The sequence below is a fragment of the Sturnus vulgaris genome, chromosome 9 (genome assembly GCF_052056855.1).
Source record: "Sturnus vulgaris isolate bStuVul1 chromosome 9, bStuVul1.hap1, whole genome shotgun sequence".
Taxonomy (NCBI): domain Eukaryota; kingdom Metazoa; phylum Chordata; class Aves; order Passeriformes; family Sturnidae; genus Sturnus; species Sturnus vulgaris.
Window position 1 is genome coordinate 7,605,249 of NC_142251.1, and position 23,581 is coordinate 7,628,829.

The window sequence follows — 23,581 nt, forward strand, 5'->3', positions numbered from 1 at the left end:
ACAGGTGTTAACAGTGGGTGCTGCTGTCTCTTTACACGGTGGCACCAAGATGGGTCAGAAAAGCCCAAACTTGCTCAAGGAAGTGAGATGCTGATCCAGGCCCCAAGCAAGGATATTTCTTTTCCCTGCCACAGCCAGGTCGCTGTGGTCTCAGGGAGCCCTTTGTGTGTCAGAGCAGGACAGATCACCACAATAACCACACTCAGGGCTGGCTTGGTTACCCAGGCACCTTTATTGCTGGAAATGCTGATAAGGGGCAGCATCAGCCCTGTGAACAAACAGGCTCAGGCTGGTGTCAGCCCAGCCCTCGTGCAGCAGAGGGGGCAGGATGGGGGGCTCAGAGAGAGCAAGAAGCCCCCTGTAGCCACTGCTGATGCCAAGGAGGGCTGGGGTGGGAGGGGTCACACACGGGTTGTGGGGAGGCTGTGGGAGCCAGGGCTGTCACTGCTGAGTTACTCCAGTTCCCCACGGATCCCATCTGAATTTTGGCCATATTAAAAAAAAAAACCACAGCTAGTGTTCCACACAGCACTGTAAACCAGAACTCCTTCCCCTAAGCACAGCAGTGCAAAGTCAGCCCTGAGAGAGACCCCAGCCATGCCACAGCTGGGCTTTCCAAAACCTTTGCTCTTTGCTGGGCTCAGCTCTGCACCCTAAAACTTGACCCCAAACCTCCTGACTTGCCCCACGTCCCCCACACATCCCCTGCACCCCAGATGTGAGCAGTGCTGAGTTTTGGTCACCCCTCACGGAGAAACTGAGCCCCACAGTCATTCCCAGCAAGCAGTGTCCCCAGGGAAGGGCAGTGTCTCAGGGACTGTCACCAGGAGCTCTGTCACCTGCTGCTCCCAGCTCAGACAGGAAGGTGAGAGCAACCAGAGCCATGTGATTGCAGATCCCAGCTCAGCCGAAATATGCCCAGAGGAAGACGTTGATGGTCATCAGGATGATGGCATTAGCATTGCACACATTCCTCCACAGGGGCTCTTCCTCGATGCTGGTGAGTCTCTGCTCCAGGGCAGCTCTCTCCTCCTGGGACACGGTGGGCGTGGGGCCGGTGGACAGACCACACAGCCACATACACACCATTTTCCAGCAGGGACGCTTGGCTGCTGCAAGAGAAGGACCAAAATAATGGCTGTTGGAAACTACTGGGGCTCTTCCCTCCCTTCTCCCAATTATTTGGCCGTGCATTGGCCAGTCTGGAGTGGGGCTTGAGAGGCACCTTGCATGGGAGATATGATGGAAAGAAGGGGAAAAAAGGAAAAGGAAAAGGGAAAAGGAAAATTCTCCCTAGACCATGTACAGCACAGCCTGATTGCAGTCGGTTGATTGCACCATTCACTCATTAGTTAATTAACAAACCTCTTCCTCCTCCTGCTCAACCCAGATTCCATCTACTTTTAAAAATTCCTGACAGCATGATGGTCCATTTAGAGATATCCCAGCTTGTTTATTACACATGGCATGCCAGGTGAAGTGTGTGTTTTAATTGTCAGTCCTACGCTGTGTGTATTTAACTTGCTGTTCTTTCCAAATATAACCTTTTTTTTTTTTTAAATACAGGATGTTATAAGGCCTTGAAAAAGGTGTTACCCAGAAAAAAACCCTCATTAAACTGTCAACTGCTGTGTTTCACATTTCCTTCCTCATCTCTGCTAATTACCAAAAAAACAAGATATTTGTTTATAAAAATCTGAGCTAGTGAACTAGGAATTGATAAGAAATAAGAAATAATGCTGAGTTACTGCATTCAACTTAAGCCCAAATTTACTCTATTGGGGAAGAAAAAAAATAAGGGATTTATTTAGATGTTCACTTCTGTTTAGCTTGGCTGTGATGGGTTCCAGTGTTCTTTGGACTGACCAGCAAATGAAAGGAGTGAAGGAATCTTGTGTGTGTCTTTATTCTGAGGTTCCTTTTCTGTAACCTTTGAAGGTTAAGCTGCATTTTTTAATAGATTTGCAGAATAAAGCTCTGTCTACTCTGAAAAGAACTTGCCTATGTAGCATCTCCTGCTACTGTTCTGTCTCCTGGTGATTCTTTCAGTTCACTTTGCTCTGCCTTCCTTCCTATTAAATACCTCTGGTAGGACACAGAGCTATTTAAGGTCTGAGTTTTAACCATGGCTTACACCCTAAGGGAAGATGAAAAGATCCTGTTGACATCATGGAAATGAGAAAATGAGGTCTCTGGGTTCATCCACAAAGTGCACATGTCTGCTTCCAGGGTCCCTTGGTCCCCTCAGACTGTGCTGCTGTTTTGGTGCTCTTTTTTCCAGAAATGGCAGCTTTTCAGAGCCATTCAGAGGGATGTGACATCAAGGTATGTTAGGAGGTCCAAGAGCCACAACACTTTCATTTGTCACATCCTTAAAAGTGTAATGGAACAGTGAATGGACCAGGTGGCCCCTCATTTAGAGATTTGCATGGGATGCTGGCTGTGCACTGCCAGGCACATCAGTGTGTTTGTTCACACTCAGACCCTTACCTGCCTCCTCCTTAGTGCCTGAATCTGCAGTTTCCACCAGGTCCTTCTCTCTGTCTTCTGGGGTGGTCTCTGCTGCTTCACTGCTGCAGTTGTTCGGGTCTATGGCAGGTGCTCTTTTGTGCCTGGTCCACCATGTGAGGCCATCCAGCTGCAAAGTGGAACAGAGAGAAACTGGTCACTGTCTGTCTGTCCCAATGTGGCCACCCAGACATCTCCCTCCTTGGGGGGCACAGGTCCAAGGTGATGCTGAGCCCTGTTTGGGGTGATCTCCCACTCTCCCTCCCTTCCTTCTTGCACAGATGCCCACACCCTGGGTAAGAAGGTTGGCACCATCCAGCTAGAGTTGAAAAGCTGAGAAAAAATGTGAAATAATCTGGTTTCTCTCCTTCCATTTTTTTTTTTAATAACTTATTCCATCCCTGTCTCTGAGGAGTAAGCCTTTAGTAGACATTGGAGAAGCAGTGTCTTATTTGCAAGGCTCATGTGATTGATCCAAAATAATGATGGTCTGCATCCAGGATGGCAGCCCTCCAACAGGGAAGAGCAATAAAATCAAATAAATAAAAATAAATCAAAAAGTAAGCCAAGATAGCCTCTCTGGATGCAGTCAGTCACAGACAGCTGTTGTGCTCTCAGAAGATTTTTTTTAATTCCAGATTTCTCTGATGGGCCAATACAAGACATTGCCTGTCCCTGCAGAAAGCCATAAAGGACAATCAGTCTGCTTTACAAATGCCCAAGTTCTGAAACTTTTATCCTGGAACAAGCCTGAAAGTCTTCTCCCTGGAACACAGGGAGTGCACAGGAGACCTTAATCTTGCAAACCTCAGTGGCCCTTTGGCAGCTGTGGGTGGTCACACACCCCAGGCGCTCAGGGATTTGGGGTTAAGCCAGGCCTGCTGCTGCTGTGGCTCACCTTGGCATGGCCAGGATCTCGGTGGCCCTTCCTGACCCCTGCCCTGGCCAGGCCAGGCAGCAGGGACAGGCTCATCCATCCCTCCCAAACACAGCTGCCAGGTCCAGGGCTGCCCTCCCCTCCCAGCCACGCTGCCTGGCAGAGGGGCACAGAGGGGACACTGCAAAGCTGCCCTGGTGACAACGGGGCAGCCAAAGCCATACACGTGCCCCAGGAGCAGCTGCCTCCCTGCTCTGCCCGTGTGGAAATGAACTCCCCCAATGGGTCACTTACAAAGTAACGTCAGTTTAATTTTTGAATTTTGCACACACAAATCCAGGCAGAAGCTTCCAGCTGACACAGAATGTTGCATAATTTCCAGAAGATTTATAGCTTTATTTAAATCATTTTCAACCAAGATGAGCATTGGGCAGGGCTAATCTTTCTTGTCATGAAGTGCTAAATTGCTTTGATTTGATGATCCTCATCTTTCTCAGGAATTCTTTTTTTTTTTTTTAATCACTTAGGAAATGTCACTGGAACATAGTAAAGTTTCAGGGTACTAAAGGATTCCTAAAACTTTTTTCCTTTTCTCTCCTCATGTGTCACTGAACCACTGTCTCTGCACATTGCAGCAAAATCTTCAAGGGTTGGGGTGTACCTGGATTTTGGGCTCCACCAGAGAGAAGCAATTCCCAATGGAAAGCAACATAGACTCAGGGAACCTCATGGCACCATGCCACTGACCCTCCCAGGAGCTGGTGCCTCTTCCATGGCAGGTAAAGCAAGCCCCCACCCTAGAGAGCTCCTGGTGAAGCACCACTCCAGCTTTGAGCTCCGGTGGGTTTGGGCTGGCTGCATTCCTTGAGATCCCCCTTTCTCCTCCTTGCCACTGGTGTGGGGCAGAGCAGCAGCTCTGTGTGGCCATGGAAGCCTCCACAGTGCAGCTGTGCTTGCCTGGCACAGCCTCCCAAAGGGATGGGGAAGGGAGGCAGGTGATGGCAGTGTCCTGGGTGCCTGGAGAAAGCAGGAAAATAAACTAAGAACTGCCTACAGGGGAGCTGTGTCAGCTTTACCGACTGGGACCTTGGAAGTGCTGCCTGAGGTCACCATGCCCAAGGGCAGAGGAGCAGGAGGGAGCCTTGTGCTGTGTCCTGGGGTGCCCTGTGTCCCCCCTTAGTTTGCTCCTGTCAGCACACACAGAGCCGAGCATGTCTGGCTCCCAGTGCCACCCAGTGATGCTGTGGGAGCTCCAGTGCAGCACTCAGAGCTCTCAGGGTGGGCTCAGGCCAGCCCAGGTGGGCTTGCTGCTCCTCCTAAGCTGTGCACCAAGAGGAGCCAGACCTCAAGACACAGGGAAAACATCCCAAGCCCAGAGTACACCGGGGGAATTGCCAATCCATCAGCCTGTCTGGGTGAGCCCTGACCCCTGGGGAGCCGACCTGCTGCTGCAGCACTCACTGCTTTGTGGGCTGGTCCCCTCCCTTTTCTCCCTCACAGTCTCCTTGGGCAAGGGAGTTTGCAAGAACTCAGCAAAGTTTTTCTTTTGTTGTTTGTAAACTAGAATAAATCCTTCTGTTCCAAAATGCCATCTGGCACCTGACAGTTGTGTTTCAGCTTCACAGTCTCAAATTTAATTGTAAGCTCTTTTGCAGGGTTTTCAAGGACGGCGTGACACAATATGGACTACCTACAATGAAGACATATGAACTCTGGAGCATACCAAACAAATTCCTTGCATACTTGTTTTCCAGCACAGCATCAATCACCACAGGGATGGGAGAGTGTCCAAAACAGCAGGAGAAAATGCTACAGCTTGCAGTTCTCAGATTGTAATTCATTTAAAGCCAGGAACATTAGCTGTACCACTCTAACATCAGATACAAATCTCTTTTCTCCTTTTGCCCATTTACTATCTCAAAAGCATTGAGATTCAATATTTAAAGTTGTCCAGTGTAGATCCTCAGCTGGTGCAAAGCAACATAACTGTGCTCAACAGCTGTTGCTGGTCTTTGAAGGCAATGGAGCTGTGGTGATTTACATCTGCTGAGGTATGATCTATCACTGTATTTCCTCAGCTTTGTCTTTGCCGCCTTGTTTTTCTACTCTTTTTGCTTGACAAAACAAATGACACAATTCCTAGCTCTTGTACCATGTCTTTCATCATTCCATCCCCAAGCACTGCAGTTAAGGATGAGCAGAACCAGCCCCACACGAGTCTTAGGAGAAAAATACCAAGGCTCAGGAAGGGAATTGATTAACCAGGGAGCACCAGAGCTTCAGAGATCCTCATGCAGGACCCCCAGCACAGTGTCCCCCTCCCAGCCACTCTCACAGGGACACTCAGGCTCTTCACCACAGGTTTGCCCACTTGCATGCCAAGTAAATAATGGCCAAACACTAAAACTAGGAGCCAGTTTCTACCCAGACAGTCAGAGCCTGGCATATCCACCCTGATCTCCACCTGCCCTTCCTTCCTCAAACACTCGTGTACCTGGGCCAGCCCAGCACAGACTCACTGGAGATGAGGGCACAAACCATGACAAACCATGTCACCAGAAGTGATGGTCCAAGCCCACGCCTCTGCTCACATCCAGGGCAAAGCCTGGGGTGAATCTGACACAGGAAAATGAAAAACTTTGGTCTCGGTGCTGCCCACTCAGAATCGTGCCAGACTGGCAGAAACCCAGCAGAGTTGTCTCCTGCCTCAGTTAAACCCCACGCCTTCCCTTTGGCTGTTCTCTGAGGAACGTGGGCAGACTTATCCTGATGAAACTGGGGATCAATAGTAGAAACAGAATGGAACAAGACAAAAAGAAATGGGGACAGACTCTCCTATTCCCATCGAGCTATAGAAAGAGGGAATGAGCTACTGTTCAGTGGCATGAATTTCCTGGCAGTCCGTCCCATTTTCCTTGTGGTGGGAAGACACTGAGGGACAGGGAGCACATGGGATGGTCATCACAAATATCAGATAATTGATCTGAGTCTCTGTGTCCAGCCTTTCACTGCCACAGGCGGTATCATTAATTCTCATTCATTTTCTACAACAGAATCTCTTACACAGAGGTCGGGCACTGAGCTCAGCACTATGTGGGGTCCATAGCATATTAAAAGGCTATCCTGAACATCCCTATTGAGAAAATTTCCCCCAAAAAGTCCAGTGATGTTAGTTCCTGGCCAGTGCTGCCCTTCTGCAAGCTCTCCTCCCTCCCTGGCTCTCCAGAGGTACCTGAGGCAGGGCAGCCACCAGCTCTCATCCTTTGTTCCTCTGGGATAACTGCACACAAAACTGCACACTGCTTCAGACAAAATCCTGCCCTCCCTGACCATACCCCTGGCTCTTTGAGGAATGTGTCAAATAAGGTCACTTACATCCAGCACCTATAAACTCACTCATTTCAGTAGAAATATCACTGAAATCTCCCCTGGGGAATCTCTTAAGGTCATAACCTCTTTTCTCTGATTCTTTTATAGTGGGTTCCATGCTGAACTCCCCCTCTTGGAAGATGCTTTAAATGTTTTCATACCTCTGAGGTCAGACTAAAAAGCCTGGAGGTGCTGGGACCAGTTTCTCCATCTCCTGAACTGCTGGTTTGATGCTCACTGTTCACCAGTGCTGTGTTAATACATCTTATCTTCCTATTGCTGTGGGCAGGGAGCACTGCACATGTTTAGCTATCACAGGTCAGATGATGAGTGGGAACTCATTAAACCACAGTAATTAATTGCTGGCAACCATCTGGCCACCCCTGAGCAGTCATGAACAACGTAAGCAGCAGAACTAATGGTGCCTCCTTGCCAGTATTTCTCTCTCCCATGTGGATGCTCTGATAGCTAATAAAAGCTGAGAGTTTATCTCCAAGCAGACACAAAGACAGCCTCTCTCCCCCCTCCTCTCCCCTATCTGAGCACCTGCTTTCATGTAATCTTTAGGAGTGGGGTGCCTTTGACACCTATAATATTCTATCAACATTGATGGAGCTGGTTAATGCTTTACAAGTTATGAGGTAGCAACAGATTGATGTCATCATAACATTTTCTCTCTCATGCAGCTAGACAGGAAAAAATAGGTCTTTTTAATCTATCCAGTAACCTTTGCTGAGAGGTAGGTGGCCGTTTTGTTATACTGGCAGCTGCTTTAAAACTTGGGACTGGGAAGAGTTGCTTTAAGCTTTTATAATATAAAGCCTCCCAACTCTGCACAATTTTAATGTGCTAAGTAAAAGAAAGTTGTGCTTCCCTCAAAGTTATTAAATTTAATTGAGATCACACTGGGACAAAATGTTATTTTCTTAAATGCCCATGTTGCAAAAGATATTAATCTTGTTTCCCTGCAAGATTGATGCTGGCTCTGCTGAAACAGGCTAGATGCTACAATTAGATATATTTAATTCCTCCTCAGCAGTGCTCTGTAATGTGATTTCATCTCCTTCCCCTTCTTCTTTTCTTTCTATTCCAGTTATGATGGGCTGTGGTGTCTGCCCAGCTCTGGGCACAGCATGGGAACTCACACTCAATTTGAAGCACTCAGTGCTCAGCAGCATTAACACTCTGTGACCTGGGGAATAGAGAGGGCTGAGGAGCAAGGGCTTCTTGGCAGCATATGCATTACACACCATTGCTTAGCCACTGCAGGAACAGGAAAGGGCAGATCCCAGGGATTTTTGGTATGGGAAAAGAGTGTCACTGCAAGTCACTTACCTTTTCTTCAGGGATGGATGGGGTGCAGAGGCTGATGATGACGATGACAATGGCAGTGAGGGCACACAGGATGAGGGCAAAGTAGAGGTAGTGCACGTCCTTCAGCACAGCTGGTCTCCTGTCCTCCTCCCCACAGGCTGGGGCACTGTAAGCAAACTCCAGGATCATCCGAGCCAGACCAACAGCAAGCCCAGCCATGAGGCCCCAGAAAGCCCCCTGGGAAAAGGCAAGCACAGAGAAAAGGTCACTGCAAATTACCTCTGGGTGTAGTTTTCCCTCTCCTCTCCCTCTTTCCCAAGACTTTTTATGCCTGATGGAAATCCACACTGAGGTACATCAAAGGAGAAATTTTTCAGGTAAAAATCCTCATTTTCTCTCTCTGCCCTTGAACATGGAGCACATAGAGTACAAACAATGCAAGAATCTCCTCCTAACAACACTCCTCCAATGATACTTTGACACTAAATGGCAGAACAACTTCCCTTTCATGCTTTCAAATGGGACTGCTGAAAAGTACCACTTGCAGTGACTTCTTAGAAGCAAACCCACATCCCCTAGAGACTGGGCTAAGATCCACTAATGTGTGCCAGGAAAGGCTGTCTAATTGTCACACTTGAGCTGGACTGGCTCCGAATTCAGTGTCTCAAGGGCTAAGTACTGAGGGAAGAGATATTTATTTTATCAAATTAAGTACATGTATCAATTGGTTGTTGACACTTCACTTACAGGCTCATTAATCCTCTTCCAGAAGATTGCCAAGATGAAGAGGGCTGTGATTGGTGGGGATAGATAGCTGCCTATGGACTGAATGTAGTCAAAGAGCTTTCCACTGTTGGCTGACTGAACAATTGGGATCCAGAGAATGCTGATGACCACAAGGATGAGGATGAAGACTCTGAAAGAGAAGAATAAAATTGTATTAACTCTGTAGGCAGATTTGCAGCAAAACATGTTCCCAATTGCTCTTGGAATTTCCTAAGAAAAAATCCACACATCACCCTCAAGAACCTTTCCTTGTGTACACAGGAAAAGAGAAAATTGTTCTCCCAATGAGTCTGGTGTGTCCTAAAGTGTGACATGCTCTTCAATGACCTTGCTCTTGGATATGACAGAAAGAAGGAGCTGGTAGCTTGTGGAAGCAATCTTTCTGCCACCTTTCTAAGCAGGTAATGTGCTCAGTCTCTCACCTTTGCCAAATTCCAACTCGTTTGCTACTTATTAAAATTGTGTTTGGGGTCTCAGGTGAATATTGTAACCTTCCTCTGCCTTTGCACTGTGTGCCACAGAGGTTTGTCCACACTGCTGAATTGTCCCCTCCCTACTCTGCCATGGTGAATTGTGAGTTTGCCTGCAGCCTTCAGCCACACCTCAGAAAGGTTTAGAACTTAATGCTCATGACTGGAGAGCAAAACCTTCACAGTGAATGCAGCCTAAATTCCCCTGAATGAAGGAGAACTTTATATGCCCCTGATATAACACAGCACCAAAGCACTACAACTTATCACAGAGACACAGAGCTGGGAGGCTCAGCTCCGCACTTTTCCCTGAAAAAAAATAAAAAAGAAAAAGAAGTAATTGCAACATATCACTCCTGTCTGATGCAAAAATAACATTTTTATAGACCTCTGGTGACAATTACTCAAGAGCACTTTTGGCTTTTCTAAAAGTTACATTTAAAGCAGTATTTATAATAAGTTCTGAGAGAAGTGAGACAATTATCTGCTTAGCTCAGTGGAACACTCAGAGTTTCTCCTTGACCAGGCCTATCCAGGATGAAGCTGGAAAACACAATGCTCTTTCCCGAGCTGTGGTCCTGCTCTATACTGCAGGCACCAGATTTTTCTCAGTGAGTCCAGCCTGGGGGATGTAAAAAAGCTGCACTCAGAACAGATGAAGAGAGGAACGAGACATAAATAAATGCAAGGACCTGCCCACAATCATCAGCTCCTGCTCGGAGGCTTTCCTGCGCAGCCGCTGCCAGATGTCCACAACGAACAGGGTGCTGCTGCTGTTGAAAACGGAGGTGAGGGAGCTCATCAGGGCTGCCATCATCACTGCAATCATCAAACCCCGCAGCCCTGCAGGAGCAAAACACAGAAGGGGAGTCAGGACTGAGCCCTGGGGCTCTGAGCACTGCTTTTCCATCCTGCTGTCTGCTGTCTGCAGTAAGATTTCTGCATCCTTAGGATGGGTAAGGGCAGCCTGATGCCCCCCAGGCAGAGCCTGGCTCAAGCCCAGCTCCACAAGGCTCACCATCAGGCATGAGTTCAATCACCAGTTTGGGGTAGGCAATGTTGGAACAGCCCACAGCAGCTCCACAGATCCTTTTGCACATTTCTGGGTCCACGCAGCCCACTTCATCTGTGGAGCACAGGGAAACGACAAGGAGTCAGTGCAAACCCCACTGAGCCATAGGTTGTTTAGCTCAAGGGAACAAATCCTGATGTCTTGTGCTGTTCCATATAAATTCAGAGGTGGAATACAGCTACAATGAGTGGAGCTAGAAAATGCTTTATATCATATAATAGAGGTGAAACTTTGGGATGATATTTTGAAATTCTGTTCAGGGTACAGCTAAAACTCTCCAGGGTGTTGCATAACTGTAATCCTTGATGATTTGTCACTTGTGGGAACTGGACTGTTTCCATGAATCTGTCAGCTGGGTTCCCAGGGATGCTGGAGGCTCACTTGTCCTATTTAGGCAACCTGGGAAACAGGCTCTTTCCTCTGGGAATGGTTCTTCTAATCAAGGTATTCTTCCTGGAAAGGGGAAGGCTCTGGAGAAACCAGCAATGAGAGCTCCTTGGGATTTAAGGGAGGCTTGTTTAGCCTAATCCACCAGGACCTAAATGAATCTGTGTGATAGGTTCCTAAAACTCTCCAAAATACCTAATGGATGTAATCCATAGGATCTGAAGGACAACCTCAGTGTTCCATGAATTTAATTTCATTGACTCCCTCCAGACAGACAGATGAATGCAATGTCCACAGCATGGAGATATATGCCCCAATGGCAAAGTGTGTCCCTTATGGCTATTCCTGGTGATTTCTGCCACTTGGGAGAACTGGAGGTGGAGGGAGGGCTTGGGAACACCACGGTGCAACAGGAATCTCTATGAACATGCCTGCAGGACAGCAGTTTCTAAGATGTAAAAGTGCTGGCAGACCTGTGTGGGATTAGTGGTCACAGCAGGTATGGAGCCCCATGTCAAGGAGGATGGGAAGGCTTACCTGGGTAAAGAGCTCTGCTGATCATTCCTGGCATGACAATGAAAAACACAGGCAACGTTTTCAGATGTCCTGCCAGCACTGAGCCACCTTTGGCATGGGAAAGGTTCTTGGCAGAGAGAGACCTCTGGACCATCACCTGCAACCAGGGCAGAAAGGGAGCAGAGAATGAAACAGAAGCACAGCAGGGAGAGCAGGATCCATTCCCTCTATCTCTCCTTCTCAGGGATGACTTCCATCCTGCAGGATCCCAGGGTGTTTTGCATGCCAAGGACAGCTTTCCCACCTTGCTGACTGCAGCCTGCTGCCACCGCTCAGAGCTCAGTCCACAGGCTACAGGAGAGGGCAGCGTGGAAATTTCCTTTACAGGAATAATTTCACCCTTGACTGAAATGAAGCCACCTTCAGGGCTGGAGACAGCAGCTGTATTGCAGCAAGAGACACTGAAGAGACAATGAAGCAGACTGTGGGTGTTTTGGAAAAAGCTCAGTGGTGGGGTTTCATAATTGTCCCATCTGAAAGTACAGAAGCACCATGTCTCGAGAAACACACGCAGCTTTCCTTGTTTGTAGCTTGAAAAGGAATAAGGGACATGAGACATCTGGAAATATGAATGGAGGAATATTTTCTGGAGGTCTACTCAAGGTCACAGCACAGCCAGCTCCAGATTCACGTTTTTATATCCTTGTCATGCTAACTGCATGAAGACTCCCAGTACTCGCCAGCCCACAGTGGGATAAAGACAGATGAAAACAACCTGTTCTCACTGCACTAAGAAGTGCATAAAATTAGCAGCTTGCTGAGAAGGTGGAAGGAGTGAGACATTCTGGTCTAGACCACTAAAAAAAGTAGCAACTCCTGCACACAGAGGCACAGTGTTTTTTCAGCTCACATATCCACAGACTGAGGAGTGGACTGAAAATAACACTTGTGGTGGTTTGTCTGCTGAGGGAAAGATTTTATTTACCTGGTCAGTGCACCAGCACCAAAGAGCCACCACAGTGAGACCAAATACAAGGCCAGGCCAGGGAAGGTCTCCTGTGATGGGATCCCTGAACAAATGGAAGGCATCTTCACGTGGGAGGTGACAGGTTGTGTTTGGGACTGTGATCTTTGGTATTGCTGTTCTGTATTTCTCCTGAAGTCCTTCATACCAGCCAACTTTTTCAAATCCTGTAAAGAAAATGCCAGTGATTTAAGGGCTGTTGCAATATGCAAAGTTATTATCTTATCTGAGTATCGTGATTACTTTTCTTTTATCTTCCAATTATCTCCTTTACTTTTCATTCTACCCTTGCTTTTTGCAGTCAAAGTTTCTATGGAAGTCAGCTGGATTTTGCCTAGAGTCCTTGTCGTTTAAACAATACATTCTGGAAGAGAATCAATGTAGGAAAATCTCCATAGTCCTAATCCCTGCAATGTCATCAGCATCTAGTTTTCACTTATACACCCTCCAAGAGCTAGAGCACGAAAAAATAACATGAAAAAAGGTTTAGATATTTCTGTTTGCCAAGAAGGCTTAAAACAAAGACTGATGATGATCATTTCCTTGTTGCTCTTTATTTTTTATAACGCTCAGTTATACCCACATGAATCCACAGTAACTCCAAAAGTCAGCAGTGGAAGTCAGCAGGATAACTCTGGATTGACATGGGCATAATGAGAGCTGAATTTGGCTCTGAGAATGGGATGTTCCAAAGCTCTTTGGCAACTACAGTGAGGTGACATTATCCAGAGCCTCACCTCCATACAGTTAGTACAAAGGATGAAGAAAGTATGATGGCTTGGAGAATGAGACTTGTGCTGGCACCACTTCTGTGAGTGGTTGAAACTCGTTTCTGCACCACACATGAAAGGGTGAGGCACCCTGCTAAGGTCTAGTGGCCTTGGGACCACTAAACTGCTGTGTGGTGCCACTGCAGGTTCCCCTTACCTATGAACATGAGGACAAAAGCTCCCAGCACCATGATCACGGTCTGTATCAGGTCTGTGTAAATCACAGCAGTCAAACCCCCTGCCAGGAAAACCAGAGACAGCAGTCAGTGTGTCACTGTGCACAGGGAAACAGGTACCTCAACTGGAAAAAAAAGCTTTCTTTAGCCCCAGCCCTGTGATTTCAGGACAGACCCACTGGGAGAAGCTGGCTCTGAGCTGTTCCATTGGAGCCCACAGCTGTCACAAGCCCTCCCATGAGGAACAGCGTGGAAGGTTTTCTGTGTTCATGAGACAACTTGGAGGCAGCTCAGCATCTTAACAGCTAAAGCTGCTAATTTTGCAGAAAGGGAACAAAATAGCAAATATGGGCAGTGGTACCTTCCTGCACAGAGGGAGCCAAGAGCCTTGTGCAGTGTTAGAAAATCTTCTAAAAACAGTGATGCTCCCACCATACCACTTTCTCTTGGGATAAGAGGGAAGAGTGGAAGAGTCAAAGCTCTCCAACAGCTGTGAGTGACAAGGCAGGTACTACCAGCAACTGGGGCAATCTCTCCCTCAGACCAAGACCTGAATACTCTTTCCCCTCTTAGGAAATGGGAAACTTATACCCTAGGCTCCAGTTTAAAATTTGTCCTTTAAAACCAGCTAATTACCAACTATGGTGTAGACAGCAGTCACTGCTAGCAAGACCGCAGTGGACAAGTAGAGGTTCCAGCCCAAAGAGGTTTGAATGAACAATGCTCCAGCAAAAATGTCTGTCTGGAATAAAAAAAACAAGGACAGTCTGGCATTAGTAGTGCTTCGTGCAAGTGAAATCTAATAAAGCAGCCGGCAGCCCTCTGCAGCTGAAAGCACTGACAGGGGAGGACACCACGAAGGTGAACTAGAAGGGGAGGAGAAGAACAGTCGGGACTCTTGGCTCTGAACCTTGTTTTGCTGTAAGGAAAAACTTTCCTCCAGGTCAGAGCTTTCAGGATCTGGGAGAGCAGGAGGGTGAAAACGAGGGTGCTATGCCAAGGGACTAAAGAGTCATCAAAATAAAGACTCATCTTGAGTCATTGAATCCTGGCTGGCACAGAGAAGGACTGGTGTAAACTGTCATTTCTTTTGGTGGCTGTGAACACATCCCTGGAGAGCAGAGCCCATATATCCACAGGCACACACAGGAGGGAAAGAGGGGAGATAGCAGAGACCTTGTTCTTCCCAGGGCTGCCTCTTGGTGGCCTCTTGGTCCAGAGACCCTCCCACTTGAATGACTCCTTAAGAGTCACTGATGTCTTGTACCATGATTTGTTTATCTGAGAAGGTCAACAGGTGGTTTTTCTGCTGGTGCAGTTCAGCATATTAAAGTGACTCCAGAAAAACAGGTTATACCTGCTGAGGACCTCACTAGAAATGCAGAAACCCCCATCAGCTGTGTTTTGTTTGGACCTTCTGGCAGAAAGTGACACCAGAAACCAGGTGAAACCTGGAATTACACAGATAACATCATTCAAAATTGCAGAAGGTGATATGGGAGATGTTTATGTTGGGAAAGCAGATAGAAGGACACCTGCAAGTCTGGTATGGGGTGAGATGAAGACCTTTGAAAAGTGAGACAGAAGGGATGGGCCAAGAATTCCATTTGCTGCATCTGAAATGAGCACCTTAAAAGCAAGGAGCCAGTGCAACCCCTGACCTCTGCAGGCCTGAGGCACGACAGGCACAGCCACTACACCACAGGAACCACTGTCCCTTCTGGGGTTCAGCTTCCCAGCAGGAAACACAACCACCTCTGTACTCGTGCAGGATCAGTTCTCTGACAACACTGTTTATCGAGATCTCTGTTTTCTTTGCAAGCCAACAAGACTCTGCAGTGCCCTGGCTGTTGACCTATGTTTGGGCAGAAAACACAGAGAGAAAAATCCTTCTTGTAACCAAGTGCCTGCTGTCCAGCCAGCCGCTAAATGAGCTCTCCACAAACAATAGCTCTGCTTAATAGAAAGCACCTGTCATGGCCATAAACTCCCCCAGCCACATCCGTCAGCCACGCGTGAATTGGCTGCTCAGAGGAGAAACCACTGAGATGAAACAGCCGTGATGGGGGCCAGGGTCCTGCTCTGAAAAGCACTGGCAAATACTGCTCTGCTGAAGGTCACTCTGAAAGACAGCTCTGTTTCATACCTTGGCTGTGTGGCTGTGCTCACTGTGGGCTGCTGCAGGAGAGAGTTGCCATTTATCCTTCACAGTTAAAGAGGCTTCAAGTGCCTCTTTGCAAGACCTAACTCACTTTGCCACCAGGGGCAATGCTTTGATCCCACAGAGCAAAGCTGGAGGCAGTGGTGACAGCAGTGGGTGACATGACCAAGAGCTGCCCATTAGAGGAGGAAATCTATCCCACACTCCCAGCCTGGAACTCCTCTTAATGCCCTTCCCAGGAGCTGAGACATAATAAGCCTGGGAGAAGGACCTTGAAGCCACAGGAGCGTTTCATCTCCAGTCAGTTTCTTCTAAGGCAATTTGACATCTGAATACTTCAGCAGGGTCTAGTGAAAACTGGCATGTACTGATCTTGGGATAATCAGCTGGAGACAGAGGACTGGCCTGTTCAGTCCCTGTAATGGACTCTCAAATACACTCCTCTCCCTCCAAGGGCACAGGTAGCTCTTAGTAAATATCTGAGCATAACTTCTGTTTCTTTGTGAATGGTATTTAAAAGGGGGAAATATCCAGTAGGCTACACTGGGTTTTGGTTACCAGCAGGGTACAACGCTACAAGCAATCCAGAAAGGATGGTAAGTTTTGTCTTAAGCCAGAACCTACATCCCTTTCATAGTACCCTTTTTGGGCAACACAAATGAGAGAAAGAGAGAGGAACAACTATAAAATACCTAATGCTGTAAACTCAACTAGAAGAACAATAGCAGGTTTATGATAATTTAAAAGAATTTCATTTCTACAAGATGCAACCAGCCAGATTTTCAGATGGGGTAATGCAGTCCTTCCTCTGTCTCTGATGCCTAAGGTTTGATGTGATAGAAGAGGAAAAACAGGCAGACAGTCCGTGGTACTTCCACTGTTTAGTAATTAGCTGCATATCCCTGTAAAGTTCTCACTGTGCATTGCTGTTTAATGAGGGCTCTGTCTCTCTCTTAGGAAAGGTCTCCATGATCAATACAGAGGCAAGAGCAGCACAGTCTCACACTGCTGCTGTTCCTGGGAGCAGGGCTGCTCCTCTCAAGGAGTTCTCTCTGAGCTGCCCTCGTACCAGGATGCCCTACCCCTGCCCTAGACACCAGGGCTGTGTTCAGCTGGATACATACGGATATCCTGGTGAATATATAGAGAATCAGGGACAGCACGGACATGTAGATTTGTATCCTCTGCCCTCCAAACCTCTTCTGCAGGTACTCAGGCATGGTGACAACTCCTGCTGCGATGTAAACAGGCAAGAAGATCCAGCCGAGAGCCAGCAGTGGCCAGATGGCCTGTTAAAGAGACAGAGAATAAAGACACAGGATTCAACACATGGAAACAGCTTTTCCCCCTCTTCTGTCAGTGGTCAGAAAGCAGAAAGGTACAGGGCCATGCAATGTATTTGAGAAGCAGACTGACTTTTTCTCCCTGCTCAGAAGATGAGCCAGCAGCTGAAGGAATTGTTACAATTCAGTAAGAAGCTTTTGAAGATCTCTTCCTAAGGCCTGTATTTCCCTCTGCCATGGGTGTCACGCCCTCTTCCATCCCCATGTCTTTTGAGCAAGGTGGGGTATTCTGTTGCTCTGGTTCTCTGAAGAGATGGTGGCACATTTGGTGGCCTTTAAAACCACTGATGCTGTGGCAGTGAAGAGTTAAGTGATTCAGAGCAGGATGGGAGCATCTGTTTGTTGCTTGATTAGCAAGTGATGAGGCTGAGGCAGCAGACCGTCCCTGCGGAGCATAAAAATAAGCAACAGCAAAACTCTGCTGGGATGTTCTCCTTGCAGGCTGGCGCAGATGTGCTTCTGTCACTGGTAGATAAAGAGGCACTTTAGTTGCTTTGCCACAGGTGAAGAGCCTTTTGGAAAGTGTAAAGGCATTCTCATGAATTTCTTCTCCGATTCCCAGCAAAAGCCCGAAATTAAAGGTAAATGAAAGCCATTGGATCATCAAACCTCACCTCCTGGTTGTCTCCAGCCTTTATCTTTCACCCTTACATTTATTTTGATCAGTTATTTAAGTTTTCATTAAAAAAACCCTGATCCCTATGAGCAGAGATAGTGACTGATTGAGAGCAGCCGTGGCTCCTGCAGTGGCAGAGACTGGCTGAGGTGAAAGATGCTCGTAAGATTCCTCCAGCTGAATGATGTCCCATGGCACAGGGAGAGAGTAATGGCATATCTAAGTTCTCTTTCCAATCTGAAATAAATTAATCTGAACTCATGAAGTTAGATTTGCCCTGAAACATAGTCTTGTCTTCACGAGCTTCTAAAGTGACTTGGATATATTTCCTTTGAGTACAGCAATACTGTGTCCTACATGCACCAGGCTGAACACAGTCTCTGTTTTCTTCACAAAAGATTTAAAGGTGACCTTAATGGTCTAGAAAAAAACACATTGCAGTGAATACATACCCCAGGAGAGAGCTTTTGGTGGGCCCTGTCTGTGCTTGGCACTACTAACACTATCTGCTGAGGTTGGAAAGAGATTCAGAGTTAGATGAGTGATGCTTCTTGTGAGGCTGGCACTAATCTCACTCCTCATCAGCTGAGAAATTTCATTAACACCACACACCAAGGGCCTGGTTTTCATGCTCTTGTGTGGTGTCAGTGGCAATATTCCAGGCTGCTTCAACAGGGCAGAATGAGACCTGCCTTCACACCCAGATGTTCAGAGATGCCACATTTTGGCAGCTTCCAGGTGAAGAGAGTTGCTGATTCTCATGGATTTACAGTGAATATGGGAGCACATGCTGCTTCTTCTTGGGTTTTTTTTTTCAACTACTTGTACTCAGAATCCTGTGATTATCCAAGTACCTTTCCAGCATTCATTATCCTTTATTTTAATCTTCACGAGTGCAGACTAAAGCTTAAAAATAAGGCCATGTACCACTGGGAAGGCCAAAGAGCTAATAATTCTAGTGAATTCCACTTAAACTAAAATAAAGATCTCATGTTTCCAAAGCTGTCAGAATGTCTGGAGGCTTCTCTCCTGAGAGTTGAGCACTTGTTGCTGCTGATACTGTTAAACACCTGAATTTGGAGAGAAACCCCAATCCCTTTGTAAACAGTGACATCTTAGTTGACAACAGAAGTGACTCTTACGTTCCACTCAAAGCCCCCAACAGCAAGGCCCCCAGCTGCTGCAGTGCCTGCCAGCCCCATGAATGAACCACTGCCCACATCACTCGACATCAGGGATGCTCCAATCTGAAACACAGGGCACAGGGAAAAAAATGAGAACGTCACTTCGAGGAACTTCTGTACCAACCCAAGCATTTCCCCCAAAGAGACTTTCCCCGGGATCTCATCTCCTTGCAGTTAGGCAGGTGGCTGCTAACAGAGAGGAGGGTTTTTCAAGAGGTGAATGGAAACATTTTTATATCTTAAAGCATGTTCCTGCTCCCTTCCACTGCCCCCACTCCAGTGCAAAGCTTAATCTCGGAATCAGGACTCACTCTGCCAGTGGTTTCCCCCAAGAGCCACACCTGTTACGGGGCACAGCAGAGGGAGGGGAGTCTGGTGACACCACAGATTCCTCAGTGTCCATGAAAGGTGGTGTATTTCCCCATTCCCTTGTTAGGCAGCCAGCAAGGTGCCATGTCTGACCCTGCTGACCCTTGCTCTACCTCCCCATGTCTTGCTGACAGCCTCTTTTGAGTGCTGCTCTGAGCATGTGTGGTGCTGGCTCACAGAGCCATGGGGACAGGAGTGCTCTGTCACTGCTCCTCCTGAGGGAGAGGATTCCTGAACTGTAGCATGGACGTGCTGGGAGCATGCAGGTCTTGTTTAGTGTCCAAGGGAGGTTCAAAGCTATGGAGCTCTGCAGCAGGCTGGGAGATGCTCATGCCTCAGGTTTACTTCAGCTGCAGGCTGTGGGCAGGGTAGGATGTCCCTGCGTGGCTCATTGACACCCTAATTGTAAGAGTGCCAGCTCTGAGGCTTTTTAAACAGGGCTGAGGCTATCTGACTTAATTACTGCTTTTACTGGCACAAAGCCTCACCTCCTTTCTGCATGCCAACATCAAACCTCTCTCTGGGTCAAATGAACAGTTACCCAAAGGACAAGGTCAAGCCCTTTTCATCCTACAGTTTGCTTTTAGGCACATCACCTATGAGGAGCTTTTCTCTCCTTAGTACTGCCACATGTGAAACAAGCAATGATGGAAGCTGATCTGCTTCTCACCTTTGGGCAAGGTAAAACATTAATATGGCATCAACACTCACACTGACTCTGCCTTCTTGTCTGTCTGACAAAACTCTTGGGTACAGAAGCTGCTGCAACAGGACTTTGCAACCAATGCTTGCAAGAAATGTAAGCAGTTTTCCTGATCTGTAGATCAGACACAGAAATAAAAAAGATACATTGCACAGGACCAGTAGTTTCATATCAGGGCTTAGTTGAGGCTGTTTAATGCACAGCTGAAGCCTGTCACTCTCATAAAAACAATAATAAAATGCAGATAAGCCAGTCATGTACTCAGGGTGAAGGCCACAAGGAACTGAGCCTGCAGGAGAGCTGCAGAGGTGGAATCAGCTCTGACAAACAAATCTAGGAAGTAAACAGCATTAGAGGTCTCTCTGAACATAAAACAGTTCAGAAGAGGCAAGACCTGCACCAAACAGCCTCCGTAGCCACCTGTGGTTGGAGCCAAAAGCAGTGAGGATGTTTTGGGATTTGTTTGGGGGACTTTTAAATAGAAAAAAAACCCAAAACACAACTACAGAAATCTTGTTTAAAAGAAAAAAGATTGAGGAAAAAAGTATTCAATTTTACTATATTTTAATTTTCCCCCTCCTAATTAGAGAAAACTATCAAGCTAAGTTTTTGCATTAAATGTCACTTGGCTGAGACAGAAGTTTTAAGAATATTTAAGAAATTATGTTTTAGAGAGGGTGTATGTGTCTCTGGTGGAAGAGGCTGAAAATCTTGCCTAGTGAATTTATGGGCAATGCACAGTCAAAGTAAAAAAAGGGAAAACCTGTTTTGGTTGAGAAGTGCATTCCATTACCCAGACTCACTGGAGAGATATATGGTTCTAGAGTCTGGCATTGGCTGAGAAGAATCTTTATTCCTGTGGTGTTTTTATTCCTTTCCAACTCCAAATTATCTTTATATGTACCTTTCACTCCCAAGAAAAGGTGCCTTCAATAGATTATTTTTCCTTTGTAGTGAAGATTTTTACTTCAGTGGTTTGAATTATATCCTTTACATCATTAGTCAATAAACTCAACTCTGCTCTAAATAGCAAGGGCTCAGAAAGTCCTGGGATTAGGGATTATTTTCAATTTAGTGTCTAAATGCTCTTTACTGGATAGCACATTCCTAGGTTACCTCATGCTCTTGACTTGGGAACATCATGAGTTGAGGCCAAAAAGTTTCAAACCCAGCTAGGCAGCCAGCATTCCCTACCTTTCATCAATGGGAACATTTTTATTGCTGACTTTAGCGGAGAAACTGAGTTGGAAAACCCTGAAGATGCTGAGCTCCCCTTTTGGCCTGGCAGCTCCATGCTGCAGCCCACTGGCAAAGACGTGTGGGATGATTCCTTATAGATCCTTCATCCCAAAGACTACAGTCAGAACATGCAACCACTGGGTCCCCTCACTAGACCTGCTCTCACACCTGGAATTGTTTTCAAACCATGAGAAACAAAGGGAAGCATTTCACTCACAGGCAACCAAGTCATGGATCGTCCAGCCAGGAAATAGCCTCCAATGGTCCCCTGGCTCGTTCGTATGGATGACTGGAAGCACAGGAAAAAGAACAGAAGTGTTTTCCTCCATTCACCCACCCTTGAGTCAGACCAAGCCAGGAGAATCCTTAGTGACTGGCCTCAGCACCAGCTCCAAAATAATTGTATGGATCTGTTAAGTATGCCAGGCTTCACACACTGCTTCTGCCCCTTTTTGTGGCTTCTGATAGTCATGCTTTGGAAAGAAGCTGCTTGTACCTGTTAAATGACTTCTCCATGAATGCACCAACTGGGAAAGAAAAAACAGTTCAGCCAAGCAGAACACAGTAGGTGTCTGTGACAGAGGCCTTTGCCAAACAACATGGAAATATCATTAGCAACAATCTTTCCAAAGTTTTTAAGGTCCCGTTTCATTCTTCTCCAGCACAATCCTGGCTTTTCTTTCGCCTCCTGCCTGTCCACACCCAGCTATGAGACTGCTCTGCAGCACAGGAGTTGAGCATCATTCCTAGAAAAACTTCCAGGGAGTGATCCCACAGTTGTCCCCACATAGAGTGGAAGTGAAGGCTCACAGAAGGATTCCTGTCACCCACAAATCTGCTCCACCTGCTCTAGGATAAGTTGTGCAGAGGATGCCATTTGCAGGCAAGCCCCTTTGTACCCAGGAGGAGTCCAGGGAGCATCAAAGCCTCTCTGGCTCAGGCAGACCCAAATCCAGCCCCCTCAGGGACTCACCCATATCCCTACAGCGAGGATAAAGGTGAAGTACAGAGCCACCACGACGATGTCTGCCACTCCAAAGGCTGCTGCTGGGCCCCCTGGCTGCCCAGGCAGCTCCGTGGAGGCTGTGGTCACCTGGCTCATGGCTGTGGTCACCTGGCTCATGGCTGTGGTCACCTGGCTCATGGCTGTGAGCAAACTGATGATTTTCTTACTCACACTGGACTTAAGTGCACATTGGCCTTCATTGATTCCCTTGTAATAATTAACAGGGTGAAGAAGGTGTGAGTGAGGAGCAAAAGCCAGGCAGGACAGTGGCTAACATTTCTCAGCAGGAGCTTGGTCTCCATGGCTCACAGTGAGGGCCACCACTCAGCTCTGTGGTGTGAGGATTCTTCCCATTTCCCCTCGTGTCCATTTACCAGTGGTCCTTTCTCCTGCCCATTTACCCATTGGTGACACCCACTGGGATGTAGGAGATGGTTCTGCTTTGAGGGTCTGGGATCTGCCTGGAAAAGACTTTGGAATGGCTCTGCCAGCCCCAGCAGGAGCTTTGTGTCCCAGGACATGGGCAGGAAGGAGAGGGCTGGACCCTGTGCCATATCAAACTGTGAACCCAGGTCCTCAGCAAGGACATTTCTCATCCTGGTTTGCAGACAAGGTGGGCACCCTCCAGCACGAGCCCCCTGAACCAGGAGACAGGGAGTGGGTCACCTCAAACCTCTGCTCCTTTGCTGGGACAGCTTTGGGAGGATCACAACAGGTTTCTACTGGGGCTGGTAAAGCCCTTCCAGTCTTCTCCAGGCAGACCCCAGACATACCACGTGGGACATTTTAAACTTAGGTGAGCTGTGCTTGATCTTGGTTTCAAGGAAGGCAACAAAATCTCTCTCTCACTTTGTTTTATTCCCGTCTCTCACAGAGTTTTCTTACAAATGCTGGCTACCTACTTGCTCATTAATGCACTGCTAACACGAGGCCCACATCCATCCCTGCTCCCCAGTCTGAGGCTCCCTGGGAGCAGTTCCTCCCTGCAGGCTCATTATCCACAAGAGGCTTTTCAAGACTGAAATGTTTCCACAAGCTGAAGTACAGTTACCAGAAATTAAATATCTGGAAGCCTAAATCCCCTGGTATAAACAGGCAGCTCTCCCTGCACAGAGCTGATTTACACTCACCCACACACTTTTCCCTCTTAACACCTCAGCACCTGAAAGCAAAAGACTGTTGCCTAATCCTAAAATACATTAATACCTGCCCAAAAAGCAACCACAGCACCTCCAGTCTTCCCAAACCAGGAATGCTTCTCCACACATGGGAAGCCCAAACCCCAAGTACCTGCCTGACCTAGCCCTTCACCCCACTCTCCCACAGTGCTGTATCTTCAGCAATTAACACTTGCAAACACTTGAAAGGTTTCACCCCAGACCAGAAAATGCATCCAAAAAGCCATTCCCAACAGCCATGAGCTACCACGAGTCCACTGGACACACTGGAATGGCACAGGCTTATGGCAGCAGCATGTTGTCAGGTGCTATTACACAGCCTGGATCATCCCAAACTGCAATGGCCAGCCCAGTTGCTGGGCAGGATTGCAGCAACTGCACCTCAAACATGGACAACACCTTGAGTGCATTTGTGGCAGTCCTTTCCTCACTGCCCCATCCTGTTCAGGCAGGAGCTGCTCTGCTCCCCACTCCCAGGACAAGCTGCAGAGGTGTGCTCCTCCCTAGGGACGT

The 23,581-nt window shown here is 47.4% G+C and overlaps 1 protein-coding gene across 2 annotated transcripts; it reads right to left on the reverse strand.

The window, feature by feature from the left end:
- Positions 1–209: 209 nt before the first annotated feature.
- Positions 210–21,986, reverse strand: SLC5A9 (solute carrier family 5 member 9). Of its 2 annotated transcripts, none has more exons than XM_088169749.1 (14): positions 21,858–21,986; positions 21,102–21,173; positions 18,532–18,636; positions 16,555–16,719; positions 13,906–14,011; positions 13,251–13,331; positions 12,285–12,490; positions 11,321–11,456; positions 10,343–10,450; positions 10,017–10,167; positions 8,816–8,984; positions 8,090–8,305; positions 2,491–2,638; positions 210–1,109 (listed from the first exon to the last, which is right to left on the reverse strand). In XM_088169749.1, exons 1-14 carry the CDS (start codon positions 21,984–21,986, stop codon positions 904–906), a joined length of 1,998 nt encoding a protein of 665 aa, XP_088025875.1. In that variant the 3' UTR covers positions 210–903. The 2 variants fall into 2 exon arrangements, with proteins under 2 accessions (XP_088025875.1, XP_088025874.1); XM_088169748.1 differs by having other exon boundaries at positions 210–1,112.
- Positions 21,987–23,581: the final 1,595 nt, after the last annotated feature.

What these genes read in the sequence shown, in the direction of transcription:
- SLC5A9 (XM_088169748.1), bottom strand. Translation starts at nt 21,986, where the DNA reads ATGAGCCAGGTGACCACAGCCTCCACGGAGCTGCCTGGGCAGCCAGGG. An exon ending in TCCTCGCTGTAGGGATATGG is followed by an intron (nt 21,174 to 21,857) that starts GTGAGTCCCTGA and finishes CTGTGCTTCCAG; the next exon opens with TCATCCATACGAACGAGCCA. An exon ending in GATCCATGACTTGGTTGCCT is followed by an intron (nt 18,637 to 21,101) that starts GTGAGTGAAATG and finishes CCTGTGTTTCAG; the next exon opens with ATTGGAGCATCCCTGATGTC.